The sequence below is a fragment of the Rana temporaria genome, chromosome 2 (genome assembly GCF_905171775.1).
Source record: "Rana temporaria chromosome 2, aRanTem1.1, whole genome shotgun sequence".
NCBI lineage: Eukaryota > Metazoa > Chordata > Amphibia > Anura > Ranidae > Rana > Rana temporaria.
The window spans coordinates 205,367,284-205,385,576 of record NC_053490.1 but is presented as its reverse complement, the minus strand read 5'-3'; the positions used below and the strand labels follow the sequence as shown (position 1 = coordinate 205,385,576).

Genomic DNA, 18,293 nt, shown 5'->3' with positions numbered 1-18,293 from the left:
CCCCTTTACATTACACAGCCCCCCACAGTTTGTTACACAGACACCCCCTAAAAGTTCTAGACCCCCTGCATGTTACACAGGGGGGGGGGGGGGTGACACGCCCTATGGCCAGTCCGGGCCTGGCCTCTTCTATGAACTCTGATCTTTAGTTCTCTCCATAGATTTTCTATTGGATTCAAGTTCAGTGACTGGCTGGGCCATTCTAGCAGCTTTTTTTTCTCTCTTTGAAACCAATTGAGAGTTTCCCTGGCTTTGTGTTTGGGATCATTGTCTTGCTGAAATGTGCACCCTCATTTCATCTTCATCATCCTGGTAGATGGCAGCAGATTTTTATCAAGAATGTCTTGGTACATTTTTCCATTCACCCTTCCTTCAATGAAATAAAGTTGGTCAGTACCGTATGCTGAAAAACAGCCGCACACCATGATGTTCCCACCTCCAAGCTTCACTGCTGGTATGGTGTTTTTGGGGTGATGTGCAGTGCCATTTGACCTCCAGAGCTCTGTGCTTTTACCCATCATGAGACGTTTCTTGTGCGACACCTTGGTAATGAGACACCCTATTATAGGCCATCAGTTTAGACTGAAGCAGCTGATTAAATTTGAACTCACAAGGGGCAGGATTGCTTTCTAATTACTGATAGATTTCAGTTGGTGTCTTTTTTTTCCCCATGCCTTTTTGCACCTCCCGTTCTTCATGTGTTGAATACTTTTTCCCTGTGTCATTCCATTTTAGTACACATAACTTAAAGCGGAGGTTCACCCAAATAACATCTATATCAGACCAACTTCTTTATACTTCTAACATGTACAGTCCGCATTTTTTTTTTTACACTGTACATACCGTATAATCTATATTTGCAATCTGGCTTCCGGGTACTTCTCCCTGCGGGAGTAGGCGTTTCTATGCTGAGGAGGAATGTCCTCTGGGAGGTCGCCCAGATGATTGATGTCCTTTCAGAAAAAGTCCCCCCCCTGGCGGATAAAGCCCCGCCCCCCCGTATTGCGTAGGCGCGTCACGAGTCACAGCGTTTCCCAAAGAAGCCGAACATGCAGAGCTGCGAGTCAGCGCTATACGGCGCCTGCGCACCGACTAGGAGCCGTGTAGAGCTGACTGCGCAGGCGCCGTATAGAGCTTCTTCATGTTCGGCTTCTTTCGGAAACGCCATGACTCGTGATGCACCTACGCAATACGGGGGGCGAGGCCTTATCCGCCGGGGGGGAACTTTTTCTGAAAGGACGTCAATTATCTGGGCGACCTCCTCAGCATAGAAACGCCTACTCCCGCGGGGAGAAGTACCCGGAAGCCAGATTGCAAATATAGATTATACTGTATGTACAGCGTAAAAAAAAAAAAACGCGGACTGTACATGTTAGAAGTATAAAGAAGTTGGTCTGATATAGATGTTATCTGGGTGAACCTCCGCTTTAATTTCTGAACTTATTTGTTTTGTTTTCCTTGTATGTATGGATTGCATGGGTTGTTACTGACATGTGGTGGAAATTTCATGTCAATAGCACCTTTAGAAATACATTTACCTAGAAAAATGGTGATGTGTTCAATACTTATTTTACCCGTTGTATATTTCAAGGACTACATCTGCTATATTATACCGATTCACGTTTTTTTTTTGCTTTTGTTACATTGCACAGATTACATCTTTAAGATACATATATCGCTTTGATTAGATTGTATAATTTAGGGAGAGGATTTCATTACAGATTGCCTCACTAATAATGCTAGGTGTATATATATATATATATATATATATATATACACACACACACACACACACACACACAGTGAGGAAAATAAGTATTTGAACACCCTGCTATTTTGCAAGTTCTCCCACTTGGAAATCATGGAGGGGTCTGAAATTGTCATCGTAGGTGCAGGTCCACTGTGAGAGACATAATCAAAAAAAAAAAATCCAGAAATCACAATTTATGATTTTTTAACTATTTATTTGTATGATACAGCTGCAAATAAGTATTTGAACACCTGTCTATCAGCTAGAATTCTGACCCTCAAAGACCTGTTAGTCTGCCTTTAAAATGTCCACCTCCACTCCATTTATTATCCTAAATTAGATGCACCTGTTTGAGGTCATTAGCTGCATAAAGACACCTGTCCACCCCATACAATCAGTAAGAATCCAACTACTGACATGGCCAAGACCAAAGAGCTGTCCAAAGACACTAGAGACAAAATTGTACACCTCCACAAGGCTGGAAAGGGCTACGGGGAAATTGCCAAGCAGCTTGGTGAAAAAAGGTCCACTGTTGGAGCAATCATTAGAAAATGGAAGAAGCTAAACATGACTGTCAATCTCCCTCGGACTGGGGCTCCATGCAAAATCTCACCTCGTGGGGTCTCAATGATCCTAAGAAAGGTGAGATATCAGCCCAGGACTACACGGGAGGAGCTGGTCAATGACCTGAAAAGAGCTGGGACCACCGTTTCCAAGGTTACTGTTGGTAATACACTAAGACGTCCTGGTTTGAAATCATGCATGGCACGGAAGGTTCCCCTGCTTAAACCAGCACATGTCAAGGCCCGTCTTAAGTTTGCCAATGACCATTTGGATGATCCAGAGGAGTCATGGGAGAAAGTCATGTGGTCAGATGAGACCAAAATAGAACTTTTTGGTCATAATTCCACTAACTGTGTTTGGAGGAAGAAGAATGATGAGTACCATCCCAAGAACACCATCCCTACTGTGAAGCATGGGGGTGGTAGCATCATGCTTTGGGGGTGTTTTTCTGCACATGGGACAGGGCGACTGCACTGTATTAAGGAGAGGATGACCGGGGCCATGTATTGCGAGATTTTGGGCAACAACCTCCTTCCCTCAGTTAGAGCTTTGAAGATGGGTCGAGGCTGGGTCTTCCAACATGACAATGACCCGAAGCACACAGCCAGGATAACCAAGGAGTGGCTCTGTAAGAAGCATATCAAGGTTCTGGCGTGGCCTAGCCAGTCTCCAGACCTAAACCCAATAGAGAATCTTTGGAGGGAGCTCAAACTCTGTGTTTCTCAGTGACAGCCCAGAAACCTGACTGATCTAGAGAAGATCTGTGTGGAGGAGTGGGCCAAAATCCCTCCTCCAGTGTGTGCAAACCTGGTGAAAAACTACAAGAAACGTTTTACCTCTGTAATTGCAAACAAAGGCTACTGTACCAAATATTAACATTGATTTTCTCAGGTGTTCAAATACTTATTTGCAGCTGTATCACACAAATAAATAGTTAAAAAAATCATACATTGTGATTTCTGGAATTTTTTTTTTTTATTATGTCTCTCACAGTGGACATGCACCTACGATAACAATTTCAGACCCCTCCATGATTTCCAAGTGGGAGAACTTGCAAAATAGCAGGGTGTTCAAATACTTATTTTCATCACTGTATATATATATATATATATATATATATATATATATATATATATATCAGCTATATACACAGGATTATTTTGCACAGAACTCTTAATAACAAAGCAAGCTCACCTTTGTTCCTTCAGTGTTTGGAAGAGGAAAGTTTAAAAATTCATCTGTCAGTCTCTTCCAGCTTTCTGCTTTGCTTAAATCAGAATTAATCATAAACTTTTCATACATCCTAAGAAAAAGAAAAACGTTCATCAAAATGGATACGTGCATCATGCTCATTTCAATGCCTCATAAAATAAAAAGTTACCCATCCAAAGTCCTGTGAATCTGGTGACTGCTGACATCCAGATATCGATGAAATCTAAAAGTAAGAAAAGAATTCTAGTTGGTGCAGTATTTATTTTCCAAAAACAGACACGCACAATTCCATATACAAGCAAACCCTAATGCTCTGCCAACCATGTTCACTTGAGGAGAGTTTCATGACTCACTTATTTAAAGGGGTCATGGTGATCCGGTGAGCCTTTTATCTACACTATATTACCGAAAGTATTGAGACGCCTGCTCCCCCCCCCCCCCCCCAACATGAACTTTAATGGCAGTCCAGTCTTAGACCCCATACACACTATTAGATTTTCTGCAGATTTTTGTCTTCAGAGTTACTAAAACCATGTAGTACACGGGCCTGCCTGATTGCATACAAATTTTAACTTGTAAGGTTTGACCTCATATTATATGGTTTTAGTAAAGCTGAAGACAAAAATTTGCAGAAAATCTAATAGTGTGTATGGAGTCTAGGTCTGTAAGGTTCAATATTGAGTTGGGCCACCCTTTGCAGCTATAACAGCTTCCACTCTTCTTTGAAGGCTGTTCACAAGGTTTAGGTATGTTTGACCATTCTTCCAGGAGCACATTTGTGAGGTCAGGCACTGATGTGGACGAAAAGGCTGGGCATGCAGTCTCTGCTCTAATTCATGCCAAAGGTGTTCTATTGGGCTAAGGTCAGGACTATGTGCAGGCCAATCAATTCCTCTACCCCATACTCACCCACCCATGTCTTTATGGACCTGCTTTGTACACTGGTCCAAATCATTTGGTGGAGGGGACATTATGGTGTGGGGTTGCTCCTCAGGGGTTGGGCTGGTCCCCTTAGTTCCAATGAAGGGAACTATTAAGGTGTCAGCATACCAAGACATTTTGGACAATTTCATGCTCCCAACTTTGTGGGAACAGTTTGGGGTGGTCTCTTCCTGTTCCAACATGACTGCGCACCAGTGCACAAAGCAAGGTCCATAAAGACATGGATGAGTGAGTTTGGGGTGGAGGAACTTAACTGGCCTGCACAGAGTCCTGACCTGAACCCGACAGAACACTTTTGGGATTTATTAGAGTGGAGACTATGAGACAGGCCTTCTCATCCAACATCAGTGCCTGACCTTACAAAATGTTCTTCTGGAAGAATGGTGAAACATTCCCATAGACACACTCCTAAACCTTGAAGACAGCCTTCCCAGAAGAGTTGAAGCTGTTATAGCTGCAAAGGGTGGGCCAACTCAATATTGAACCCAAGACGGGGATGCCATTAAAGTTCATGTGAAAGGCAGGTAATATATTTTATTTATACCACAGAGGGCACAGAGGTGGAGATACATTTGGAAATTTGCGAAGTTGAACATGGATTGTCTTTTTAACCACTTATGACAATTTTTTTGTTGTGTGGATTGATTTTTCACTGACTGCAATAATTGTGCACTTTGTTTTGCACAATATTATGATTACATTTGATATAGCGCTAGTATATTTACAATTTTGCTGACTGGTGCCACATTAGTGGATCGATTGGGTCCCCCTGTCCATTTTTCAAGCAGACCTGATCAGACTACCCATTGTTCTCAATGGGGTGGCACATGTCAGCGCCCATATGTGTCCACTGTCACCTGCTGACGTCCTATACGATAAAAATTAAACGGATGGAGATACGTTCACCATCCATCCAGCGGATCGGATGACAATCAGACAGAAACAAACATGCAGTCTATCCGACTGCCCCAAAGAGAGCAGCGGGCTCCGAGTAGGCGGATCTGCTTGGACAGATTCTGCCCCACGTAGGGGCCTTAAACGCTGTTATTTTTCAGCAGCTGTGGGTAAAAGAGGGGGAGTTGTGTTGTTTAGTGCAGGGACTAATAGATAAAATAACACCTGATAATAATAATGACAGCCCTTGCTTAGGCTTTTCTTGTTATAGGAGGGGCACCTAACTGTGCTCCTGCACTGTGACCCTTTTTATGTATTTATTTTGCACAATTTCTCTTTTTATTCAAACTTTTAAAAATTTTACAACATTCAAGCATACATCAAACTTAACACCAATATATACAGTGAGGAAAATAAGTATTTGAACACCCTGCTATTTTGCAAGTTCTCCCACTTGGAAATCATGGAGGGGTCTGAAATTGTCATCGTAGGTGCAGGTCCACTGTGAGAGACATAATCCCAAAAAAAATTCCAGAAATCAAAATTTATGATTTTTTAACTATTTATTTGTATGATACAGCTGCAAATAAGTATTTGAACACCTGTCTATCAGCTAGAATTCTGACCCTCAAAGACCTGTTAGTCTGCCTTTAAAATGTCCACCTCCACTCCATTTATTATCCTAAATTAGATGCACCTGTTTGAGGTCATTAGCTGCATAAAGACACCTGTCCACCCCATACAATCATTAAGAATCCAACTACTGACATGGCCAAGACCAAAGAGCTGTCCAAAGACACTAGAGACAAAATTGTACACCTCCACAAGGCTGGAAAGGGCTACGGGGAAATTGCCAAGCAGCTTGGTGAAAAAAGGTCCACTGTTGGAGCAATCATTAGAAAATGGAAGAAGCTAAACATGACTGTCAATCTCCCTCGGACTGGGGCTCCATGCAAAATCTCACCTCGTGGGGTCTCAATGATCCTAAGAAAGGTGAGAAATCAGCCCAGGACTACACGGGAGGAGCTGGTCAGTGACCTGAAAAGAGCTGGGACCACCGTTTCCAACGTTACTGTTGGTAATACACTAAGACGTCATGGTTTGAAATCATGCATGACACGGAAGGTTCCCCTGCTTAAAACAGCACATGTCAAGGCCCGTCTTAAGTTTGCCAATGACCATTTGGATGATCCAGAGGAGTCATGGGAGAAAGTCATGTGGTCAGATGAGACCAAAATAGAACTTTTTGGTCATAATTCCACTAACTGTGTTTGGAGGAAGAAGAATGATGAGTACCATCCCAAGAACACCATCACTACTGTGAAGCATGGGGGTGGTAGCATCATGCTTTGGGGGTGTTTTTCTGCACATGGGACAGGGCGACTGCACTGTATTAAGGAGAGGATGACCGGGGCCATGTATTGCGAGATTTTGGGCAACAACCTCCTTCCCTCAGTTAGAGCTTTGAAGATGGGTCGAGGCTGGGTCTTCCAACATGACAATGACCCGAAGCACACAGCCAGGATAACCAAGGAGTGGCTCTGTAAGAAGCATATCAAGGTTCTGGTGTGGCCTAGCCAGTCTCCAGACCTAAACCCAATAGAGAATCTTTGGAGGGAGCTCAAACTCCGTGTTTCTCAGCGACAGCCCAGAAACCTGACTGATCTAGAGAAGATCTGTGTGGAGGAGTGGGCCAAAATCCCTCCTCCAGTGTGTGCAAACCTGGTGAAAAACTACAAGAAACGTTTGACCTCTGTAATTGCAAACAAAGGCTACTGTACCAAATATTAACATTGATTTTCTCAGGTGTTCAAATACTTATTTGCAGCTGTATCACACAAATAAATAGTTAAAAAAATCATAAATTGTGATTTCTGGATTATTATTTTTTTTTGATTATGTCTCTCACAGTGGACATGCACCTACGATAACAATTTCAGACCCCTCCATGATTTCCAAGTGGGAGAACTTGCAAAATAGCAGGGTGTTCAAATACTTATTTTCTCCACTGTATTTCTATATTCTTATTTCAAACAAACCCTAAGAGCCGGTTCACACACAGGCAGCTTTGGGGGCGACTCGGCAAGGCGATCTCAAGGCGTCTTGAGAGGCAACTTTCAAAATGACTTCTGAATTGAAGTCAATGCAAGTCGCCCCGAATCGCCCCCAAGTCGTACAGGAATCTTTTTCTAAGTCGGAGCGACTTGCGTCGCTCCTATTAGAACGGTTCCATTGACTACTGTGGACCGCGACTTGTCAGGCGGCTGAGTCACCTGACAGGTCGCCCCAGTGTGAACCGGCTCTAATAGTATCTTGAATACAACTATACATAACTACACAAAGACAATTTAAAACAATAACAACACAAGGAAAACAAAAAAAAAAGACCCTTTTGTAGGTTACAAGCATTGATTCATTTTAGGGATAAGTAAATATTGTCTAACTACAAGAGGTGTGTGTATTTCTCCCAGGTCTGTCCAATAATCTAGGATGAATCTTATCTCTATGGAGGAGCATCCTGTAATAAAGACCAGTCACTGCTCTGTTCTCCTAGTGCAGGGTGACTGGTCGTGTCTCCGCCCCTCTCGTAGTTTTCTGCAGGCAGCCTGTAGTGATTGGGCCTGCTGGGTCCCTCTGGCAGCTCCGTTCTCTGCACAGGTTATGTACAAGCCTACTTTACAAGGCAATCTCTGGGTTTGCAACGGCATTAGGAACACAGAAAGTAGACTTATCGCTTTTGTGGCTTACTTGCAGTTACCTTTGCGTATACAAAAACAATAGAATTGCACTGCTATATGTACACAGCACTGTGGGGTGAATGAAGCACTTAGAAAACCATGGCTACAGTGGTGAAAAAAATGAACCCTGCTGTTGCATTTGGCAGGCAGTAATGGTGTGGGATTTTAGGGGTTAAAACAGGTGGTGAGGAGTAGGTGATTTATCGCCTGTCAAACATCTCTGAAAAGGCATCGACCGCAGATCACTCTTCAGAGGGCAACACTTGTGTAAATAAGCCTCAGGACCAGTTCACACCACATGCAGTCCAGGGCATCAAAAACGCATGGAAAGGAGGTTATGTGCTTTCCAATGGCAGACTTCACACCAGGGCAGTCAGTTCCAGGGGTTCTAGTTCCAGAAAAATAAGGAGAACATGCTGCATAGTCAGTTCCAGGGGTTCTAGTTCCAGAAAAATAAGGAGAACATGCTGCATAGTCAGTTCCAGGGGTTCTAGTTCCAGAAAAATAAGGAGAACATGCTGCATAGTCAGTTCCAGGGGTTCTAGTTCCAGAAAAATAAGGAGAACATGCTGCATAGTCAGTTCCAGGGGTTCTAGTTCCAGAAAAATAAGGAGAACACGCTGCATGTTTCCTGCACTGGACGGTACTAGATCTCAGCCTTTTTCTGCCTAGAAGACCCCCACCTCTTTCCATAAAGAGGACCTGTCATGCCCTATTCCTGTTACAAGGGATGCGCACATTCCTTTTAATAGGAATAAAAGTGATAAAAAATAAAAAACACAAAAACAACAACATTTAATGGTAAAGTGTAAAAAACGGAAAATTGTATACTCACCTTTCCGTAATTTTCCTTTCCTGACGCATCTTCATGGCAGCACACACTGGGTTGTGACTCCGCCCCCACAACCTGACAGGATTGGTTAGCTATAAATTTGAAGGGGAGACGCCCCGCACCATTCTCTGTATATATCATCATAAAACAATAGGGCGGGCATCTGTGTGCTGCCATGAAGATGCGTCAGGAAAGGAAAATTACGGAAAGGTGAGTATACAATTTTCCGTTTTCCTGACGCATTCATGGCAGCACACACTGGGAAATAACTCGCCAGTCGGGAGGGTGCAAGAAAACAGTAATATTTATTCTCTATAGCGCTGAGGAATTGGCTCTAAGAACAGATCTGCCAAAGTCGACGGTAGCCAGGAGAGCAGAATCCACTCTGTAGTGAGAAATTAAGATGTGTTGGGAAGACCAAGTTGCTGCTCTACCTATGGTTTCCGGTGAAATCCCGCAAAATGCTGCCCAAGAAGTGGCCACTGCTCCTGTCGAATGAGCCCTAATGCTCTTTAGGAGTCGTAAGTTGCTGGATGGAATAGGTCTCCGCGATAGCACTAACAACCAAGAGGTAATGGTACGGGAGGTAGCTGGCTGACCTCGTCTGCTCCCGTGTGGGATAATTAAGACAGAATCCGTCTTCCTGAGATGTAGCTGTGAAGTAACTGGAGATGGTAGACTTGACATCCTAGTCATGGGACTCGCCCCTCTCATTAGTAAAAGATGGAAGGACGATGTCCTGGTTATAATGAAAGGAGGAAGTTACCCTTGGATAAAAATGGTCTGAGGGCTTCAGAACCACTCTGTCAGGGGAGAACACTAAATAGGGGTTCCGTAGCCATAAGTGCTTGTATCTCCGACGTCCTCTTAGCTGAGGTGATCGCAATACGGGAAGCCATCTTCAGAGCTAGGTTCCACGGTGAGACTAAGTTGAATGGAGAAAAGGGTGGATTGGACAGGGCCTCGAGTACTACACAGAGATCCCCTTTTGGAAAGGCTGGCCTCCTAGGTGGTCTGATCTTACGCAGGCCCTGAGGAACAGAGTGACCGGATGATGAAGAGCCCATCTAGTACCCGTCATGCTGAAAGGGCGGATACTTGCACCTTCAGGGTACCCGGGCCCGGGCCCTTGTTAAGCCCTGACTGAAGAAATTCAAGAATTTGAGATGGGATTCCAATCTCTTTGCTGCGACGACACGAACCTCTCCCAGATCCTAGTATAGGTGACATCAGTGGAGCTCCTTAGAGCTTGTAATAAGGTTGATATTACCTCCTGAGAGTATCCTAGTTCCCCTAACCTAGCCCTCTCAACTTCCAAGCTGGCAAATGCAGCTTCTCTGGGCTGGATGGAAGAATTGCCTCTGATGTATGAGATCCCAGGTTACTGGAAGATGTATTGGAGGCCGCGTACCTAGTTGTAGCAGGGTCGTAAACCATGGCCTCCTCGGTCGTAACGGTATTAGTACAATAACCGTGGCTGAGGACCTCCGAAGTCGGGACAGGAATCTTGTAATCCGAGAAGTTGGAAGAAAAATGTACCCCAGCTCGAAGCTCCATGGAAGAGCTAGGCAGTTTGTCCCTTCGGCTGATGGAAAGTGAGCTCTGGACAGGAACCTCTGACACTTGGAGTTCTTTGGCGTGGCCGCTGGGTCGACTTCTGGTATTCCACAAGTTTTCGTAAGAATGGAGAATACCTGTTGGTTCAGGGACCATTCGTTGTTTGAAAGTGTCTCTCGGCTTAGGTAGTTGGCCAACGAATTCTGTGTTGCCGGGACATACACTGCCCATAGATCTAACAGGTGCACTTGTGCCCTTTCCAATATGGGCAAGCTTCCTCTTGAAGCGTGCGACTCCTGATGCCCCCCTGTATCTGGATACATGACACCGCTACTTGTTGTCCATCCTGATCAGGACACTCTTCCCCTCTAGAAGAGGCGCAATGGCCAGGAGAGCCTGAAAGGCTGCTCTGAGCTCTAAAATATTTGACACTATGCCCTGAGCCCGAAAGTGCCACTGTCCTTGGGCTACTTGGTCTAGATAGTGTGGACCCCATCCCCCCTGGCTGGCGTTCGATGTTACTACTTCTGGACTTGGGGGAACTATTGGAATGGACTCCCTGAGGTTGGACGGGTGTGTCCACCACCATACTAATTGCTTTACCCAGTTCGGGATGTGAATGGTTTGGAGTATTGACGTTCCATTCCACTGCCTGAGAAAGGAGTTCTGTAAGACTTGCATGTGTCACAGGGGCCACTGTATCAAAGGTATGGATGCTGACATGGACCCCCGGGTACTGAGGCAGGCTCTGACAGTAGACGTCTGGATGATAGCAGATTCTGTACCTTCTGGAGTAAGGGCTTCAGCCTCTCTTGAGGGAGTTGCACCCTGTACAACCTGGTATATTATTCTGCCCCTAGGAACACCCTGACTTGCTGAATGCTCTGGGTGCTGAGGCGATGCCGAATGGGGGGCACCAAAATTGGAAATGAGATTAATAGATTGAGAACCGAAGGGACCTCTGGAAGGCGGGATGATCGGGACGTGAAGGTAAACGTCCGAAAAATCTAGGAGATAGCATCCAGTCTCCCACGTCCACTGTCAACAAAATGGACTGAAGGCTTTTCCAATCTGAGGGCCTCTATTTTGATCGTCTGTTGAACCTCTTTAGGTCCAGGACTGGACGTAGATCCCCTGTTTTTTTTTTTTGTACCAGAAATAAAGGGGAATAAAACCCCCTCCCTTTCTGGTGTGGAGGTACTTGGTAGGCTGGAATGTGTTCCCTGGCAATGTGCCCATGAATTTCCAATTGTGACCGGTCTTGATAGAGGATAGTGTCCATGAATCTGTTATACGAGTTGCCCATATCCGAGCGAATCTCTTGAGTCTGGTGCCCACCTGAGCTGGGTGGGCAGACGGACCCTCAAAAAGGACTTCTGCTGTTCCCCGGCTGTGATAGCCTTGGCTTACTGTAAATACATGGAGGGTCGAGTATTCCAGTCCCTCCTAAATTTCCTGCCGGGACGGTAGGATCTAGCATCCCTGTACTTGACAGGAAGATCGCGTCTGTAAGCGGGGCCCTTCTGGGGCTCTGGTCTCCTATCGGAGGGAATCAGCCCGGATTTTCCCCCGGTAACCTTGGAGATGACCAAGTCCATCTTTGTGCCAAATACACTTGAGCCGCCATATGGAGTTTTGCACCAGTAGATTTTGATGCTGTCTCCGCTATCCAGGGTCTCAGCCATAAGGCTCTTCCCAGTCATGAAGTCGCCCCCTCAGGAGCCGTAAGCCAACTTAATTTCCCTGCAGGGAGGAGAATATCTTCCCCTGGTCGGCTCCTTCTAGAATGGAATTCTCAATGTTAGCCGCCCATGCAGCGATAGTTTTAGCTACTGCCGCCGTGGGGATAGCCGGCCTACTAGCGTCTCCTGTCGTGGAGCAGGCTTTCTTCAGTTCTATATTGATTTTACGATCAAGAACGTCCCGGATGGTAACTGCATCTTCAATCGGTAGAGAAACGTCTCTAGCGAGTCGCATTAAAGATGAATCGACCGTAGTTGCATTGATCAAAGAATTGATCCTAGACTCCCACAAGGGGTACAATCTGCAAACTTGTTGCTCATACTGGGCCGCTTATGCGATCTCCCCCACTCATCCTTTATGAGGTTTTCCAGCTCTTTGATGAAGGGAAATGATTCAGGGCCCCCTTTTCAGCACCAGGAAATATTTCTGAACCTTCAGAGGTTCTGCCATAACCCCTTCCCAGCCGATCGCTTCCTCGACTGAATGGGCAAATGGTTCAACTAAAGAAGAGACAGTCCGACGCCTGCTCACACTCCTCATTCTTAGAGAGGGTTTTTGCAGCCTGGCGTAACGGCCGGGTGCTGGGCGATGTGCTTGGGGAAGGATCGCCCACAATTGATCCCTGTGCGATTCTCCTAGGAGCTTAGTATATACTCTGGCCTCTGAATCCTTGGTTACTTCAATGAAGCACGAGCGGCAGGCCAATTCCCCTGGCAAGGCTGGCGCCCCGCATATTTGGCAAACATTTGCTGTGGTGCGGGTAAGATAGCTCCATCTGGGATGAAGGTAATCGTCTGCGGTGGGACCGACTATGACAGGAGTGGCTGTGACGCGAGCGGCTATGCCTTGATTGAAGAAAGCAAGAGGGTAACCTTGAGTGACTTCTTGCGCCTTCTGCCGGAAGCATGGCTAGAATCTCCCTCTGTGCCGCAAACTTGCGTCTTTTGACCCGATAGGGCTACCAAAACTGTAGCGTCAGTGGCCAAGCTCTCTTTTTTGTCTCTTCTCTACTTACCACCTTCTGGACGGCCTCTATACCTGGTCAGCTGATGGTGGTCTGCGAGGGCAGTGGCCCCCATGAGGATAGCAGGGAGACAGCCCGGAAAGGTGGGAAAAAAGAAAGAAGGGAAAACATTACAATATGTCCCCCCCCCCCAACATTTCTATTTATTAAATATAATGATTTATATACATATATCTATCCTTATTTTATTTTTTATTTTTTGGATTATATTAATTGTTTAATTATGGATATACTTTCTCCTATAATATGTTATAAATTAATATATAAATGTATTATATCTTCTATCCTATTTGTTCCTATTTCTTTTTCTTTTTTTTTTTTTTTGTGTAATCAATTGGCCCAGGCTGACCTGGGACGAGCCTGCACACACCTGGTGCAATCTTCACTCTGAGTAGAGCAGAGCAGCAGGACTGCAGCCAGAACTACAGAGCAATAGGACTGTTTCCTTTTTTTTTTTTTTTTTTTTAAACGGCGCCGCCATTTGGAAGAGGGCAGAGGAGACCGGCGGCATCATCACTGAGCTGCGTGCATGCGTAGAGCGCTGAGGGGTACGCGGCGGTGACCCCGAGAGTATGGGGTGTCAGAGGAACCACAGGGCTCAGCAGAGCTGAGAAAAAAACAACAGGCAGGCAAAGGTACAAAACGGACTAACCTTAGGTGGCAAATGTAATGATACAAATACCTTTGTGGAAGCACACACTGCACTGGAAGGAAAGACAGAGCGAAAGTGGGGACCACTGCGAGATTTGAAGCTTCTTTAAAGCTTGCTACAGATGCCAGTATAATTCCAGAGCCCCTGAGACCACCAGAACGGGGGTTCCCACCATAAAGCTCATTTAGAGACTGTACAGGAGGGACTTCCAAACAGGAGAGGCTGAACCTGCTGGGGCGATCTGCGGTAAGAGGCATGCTTCTTGCTTGTTCGTCCAATCTGTCAGGTGAGGATAAAAAAAGAGAATGGTGCGGGGCGTCTCCCCTTCAAATTTATAGCTAACCAATCCTGTCAGGTTGTGGGGGCGGAGTCACAACCCAGTGTGTGCTGCCATGAATGCGTCAGGAAAGAAAATGCAATAAAAATAAAATCAAAACAACATACATATGTAAACAGCGTTCAAACTCCACATTTGAGGTATGACAGCGAACGTTAGAGCAAGAGCAATAATTCTAGTGCAAGACCTCCTTTATAACTCTAACAGATATCATGTAAAAAAAAATGTAAAGGGTCGCCTATTGAGATTTTTAGGTACCGAAGTTTCCAAAAAAGACATGTGAAAAATTGCTGCACAAATACCATGGGACATAAAAAGTTGCAACAGCCGTCATTTTATTCCCTAGGGTCTCTGCTAATGTAATATGTTTGGGGGGTTCTGAGTAATTTTCTAGCAAAAAATGATGATTTTTACACGTAGAAGAGGGATGCCAGAAAAGGCCCGGTATGGAAGGGGTTAAGAATCTATACTTGTGTTCTGCTGACATGGACTATTTAAAGCAGCAGTCCCTAAACTGTAGCACTTTGCTTGCGTTTATACAGCCCTTGAGACATAATTCCTGTCACTGATGCCAACAATGGGGCACTATTATCATCACTGACCCCAACAATGGGGCATTATTCCCGTCACTGACACCAACAATGGGGCACTATTATCACCACTGACCCCAACAATGGGACACTATTCCCGTCACTGACACCAACAATGGGGCACTATTCCTGTCACTGACACCAACAATGGGACACTATTCCTGTCACTGACACCAACAATGGGACACTATTCCCGTCACTGACACCAACAATGGGGCACTATTCCTGTCACTGACACAAACAATGGGGCACTATTCCCGTTACTGACACCAACAATGGGGCACTATTCCCGTCACTGACACCAACAATGGGGCACTATTCCCGTCACTGACACAACAATGGGGCACTATTCCCGTTACTGACACCAACAATGGGACACTATTCCCATCACTAACACCAACAATGGGGCACTGTCCCCGTCACTGACACCAACAATGGGGCACTATTCCCGTTACTGACACCAACAATGGGGCACTATTCCCGTCACTGACACAACAATGGGGCACTATTCCCGTCACTGACACAACAATGGGACACTATTCCCGTCACTGACACAACAATGGGACACTATTCCCGTCACTGACACAACAATGGGACACTATTCCCGTCACTGACACAACAATGGGGCACTATTCCCGTCACTGACACCAACAATGGGGCACTATTCCCGTCACTGACACCAACAATGGGGCACTATTCCCGTCACTGACACCAACAATGGGGCACTATTCCCGTCACTGACACCAACAATGGGGCACTATTCCCGTCACTGACACCAACAATGGGACACTATTCCCGTCACTGACACAACAATGGGGCACTATTCCCGTCACTGACACAACAATGGGACACTATTCCCGTCACTGACACAACAATGGGGCACTATTCCCGTCACTGACACCAACAATGGGGCACTATTCCCGTCACTGACACCAACAATGGGGCACTATTCCTGTCACTGACACCAACAATGGGGCACTATTCCCGTCACTGACACAACAATGGGGCACTATTCCCGTCACTGACACCAACAATGGGGCACTATTCCCGTCACTTACACCAACAATGGGACACTATTCCCGTCTCTGACACCAACAATGGGGCACTATTCCCGTCACTTACACCAACAATGGGACACTATTCCCGTCTCTGACACCAACAATGGGGCACTATTCCCGTCACTTACACCAACAATGGGACACTATTCCCGTCTCTGACACCAACAATGGGGCACTATTCCCGTCACTTACACCAACAATGGGACACTATTCCCGTCTCTGACACCAACAATGGGGCACTATTCCCGTCACTTACACCAACAATGGGACACTATTCCCGTCACTGACACCAACAATGGGGCACTATTCCCGTTACTGACACCAACAATGGGACACTATTCCCGTTACTGACACCAACAATGGGACACTATTCCCGTCACTGACGCCAACAATGGGACACTATTCCCGTCACTTACACCAACAATGGGACACTATTCCCGTCACTGACACCAACAATGGGACACTATTCCCGTCACTGACACCAACAATGAGACACTATTCCCGTCACTTACACCAACAATGGGACACTATTCCCGTCACTTACACCAACAATGGGACACTATTCCCGTCACTGACACCAACAATGGGACACTATTCCCGTCACTGACACCAACAATGGGACACTATTCCCGTTACTGACACCAACAATGGGACACTATTCCTGTCACTGACACCAACAATGAGACACTATTCCTGTCACTGACACCAACAATGAGACACTATTCCCGTCACTGACACCAACAATGAGACACTATTCCCGTCACTTACACCAACAATGGGACACTATTCCCGTCACTTACACCAACAATGGGACACTATTCCCGTCACTGACACAACAATGGGGCACTATTCCCGTCACTGACACAACAATGGGACACTATTCCCGTCACTGACACAACAATGAGACACTATTCCTGTCACTGACACCAACAATGAGACACTATTCCCGTCACTTACACCAACAATGGGACACTATTCCCGTCACTTACACCAACAATGGGACACTATTCCCGTCACTGACACAACAATGGGGCACTATTCCCGTCACTGACACAACAATGGGACACTATTCCCGTCACTGACACCAACAATGGGGCACTATTCCCGTTACTGACACCAACAATGGGACACTATTCCCGTTACTGACACCAACAATGGGACACTATTCCCGTCACTTACACCAACAATGGGACACTATTCCTGTCACTGACACCAACAATGAGACACTATTCCTGTCACTGACACCAACAATGAGACACTATTCCTGTCACTTACACCAACAATGGGACACTATTCCCGTCACTTACACCAACAATGGGGCACTATTCCCGTCACTTACACCAACAATGGGACACTATTCCCGTCTCTGACACCAACAATGGGGCACTATTCCCGTCACTTACACCAACAATGGGGCACTATTCCCGTCACTTACACCAACAATGGGACACTATTCCCGTCACTTACACCAACAATGGGGCACTATTCCCGTCACTTACACCAACAATGGGACACTATTCCCGTCTCTGACACCAACAATGGGGCACTATTCCCGTCACTTACACCAACAATGGGGCACTATTCCTGTCACTGACACCAACAATGGGGCACTATTCCTGTCACTGACACCAACAATGAGACACTATTCCCGTCTCTGACACCAACAATGGGGCACTCCTAGATTAGAAGTCATAGAGTGCTAATGTATATCACACCTGAAGTTGGAGCAGGCATACTGCAGGCCCAGCTGGAAGTTCTTGTCGCTTTCATCGTGCAGTCCGCTCACACAGGACACCAGCTCCTTCACATCCCCCTCCTGATCCTTCTCAAAGCGGGTCCAATGCGCCATGACACCTCCGCAACCCGGCAACCATCACCTAGCCATTCATTGGATACCGTCAGACCAATCAGGAGCCACTGGAATGTTAACCCCCGCACTGCCGGAGCAGGAGTCCTATTCGCTGATGGTAAAGTAACGTGATGAGAGTGAAAGGGCACTGAAGACCGGAAGCGGACGTGACGTCCTAAAGCTAGAGAAGCGCAGTATGCGGATGACTAAAGCTCTGGCTCCATCTGCTGGTGAAAAATGAGAAGTGGCACCACAAAAGAAGAGCGTTAAAGAGGAAGTAAAGGGGAAAAAGTACAGGGAATTTCAGCCAGTCACTACTGCAATGAGACTTCACCCCCAGTGTTTTTTTTTTTTTTTTAAATCTCTTAAATTTTCCTAAAAAAAAACGTATATGCCCAGCAAATTAAACATTGTTCAAATTCAGCATGCGGTAATCCACTGCGCCGCTGCTGCACTCCTGGTCCTGCGCTGCCATCTTGCTTTCTTTCGTCATCAGGAGCCATCTGTCTTCTCCTGGTTCTTTCAGCCAGCTCCCTGATGATGTTGGTGCC

General features: G+C 45.9%; 1 protein-coding gene across 2 annotated transcripts in view; it reads right to left on the bottom strand.

Moving 5' to 3' along the window:
• The window catches only part of TUBGCP5 (tubulin gamma complex associated protein 5), a 69,320-nt gene extending 51,425 nt beyond the window's left edge, over positions 1–17,895 (bottom strand). For both annotated transcript variants that reach the window (XM_040336297.1, XM_040336298.1), the window contains exons 1-3: positions 17,609–17,895; positions 3,696–3,749; positions 3,509–3,617 (exon numbers count right to left, since the gene is read on the bottom strand). In XM_040336297.1, the coding sequence (XP_040192231.1) occupies positions 3,509–3,617; positions 3,696–3,749; positions 17,609–17,742 (297 nt within the window). In that variant the 5' untranslated portion in view covers positions 17,743–17,895. The remainder of the gene's footprint in view (positions 1–3,508; positions 3,618–3,695; positions 3,750–17,608) is intronic.
• Between the last annotated feature and the right edge of the window lie 398 nt (positions 17,896–18,293).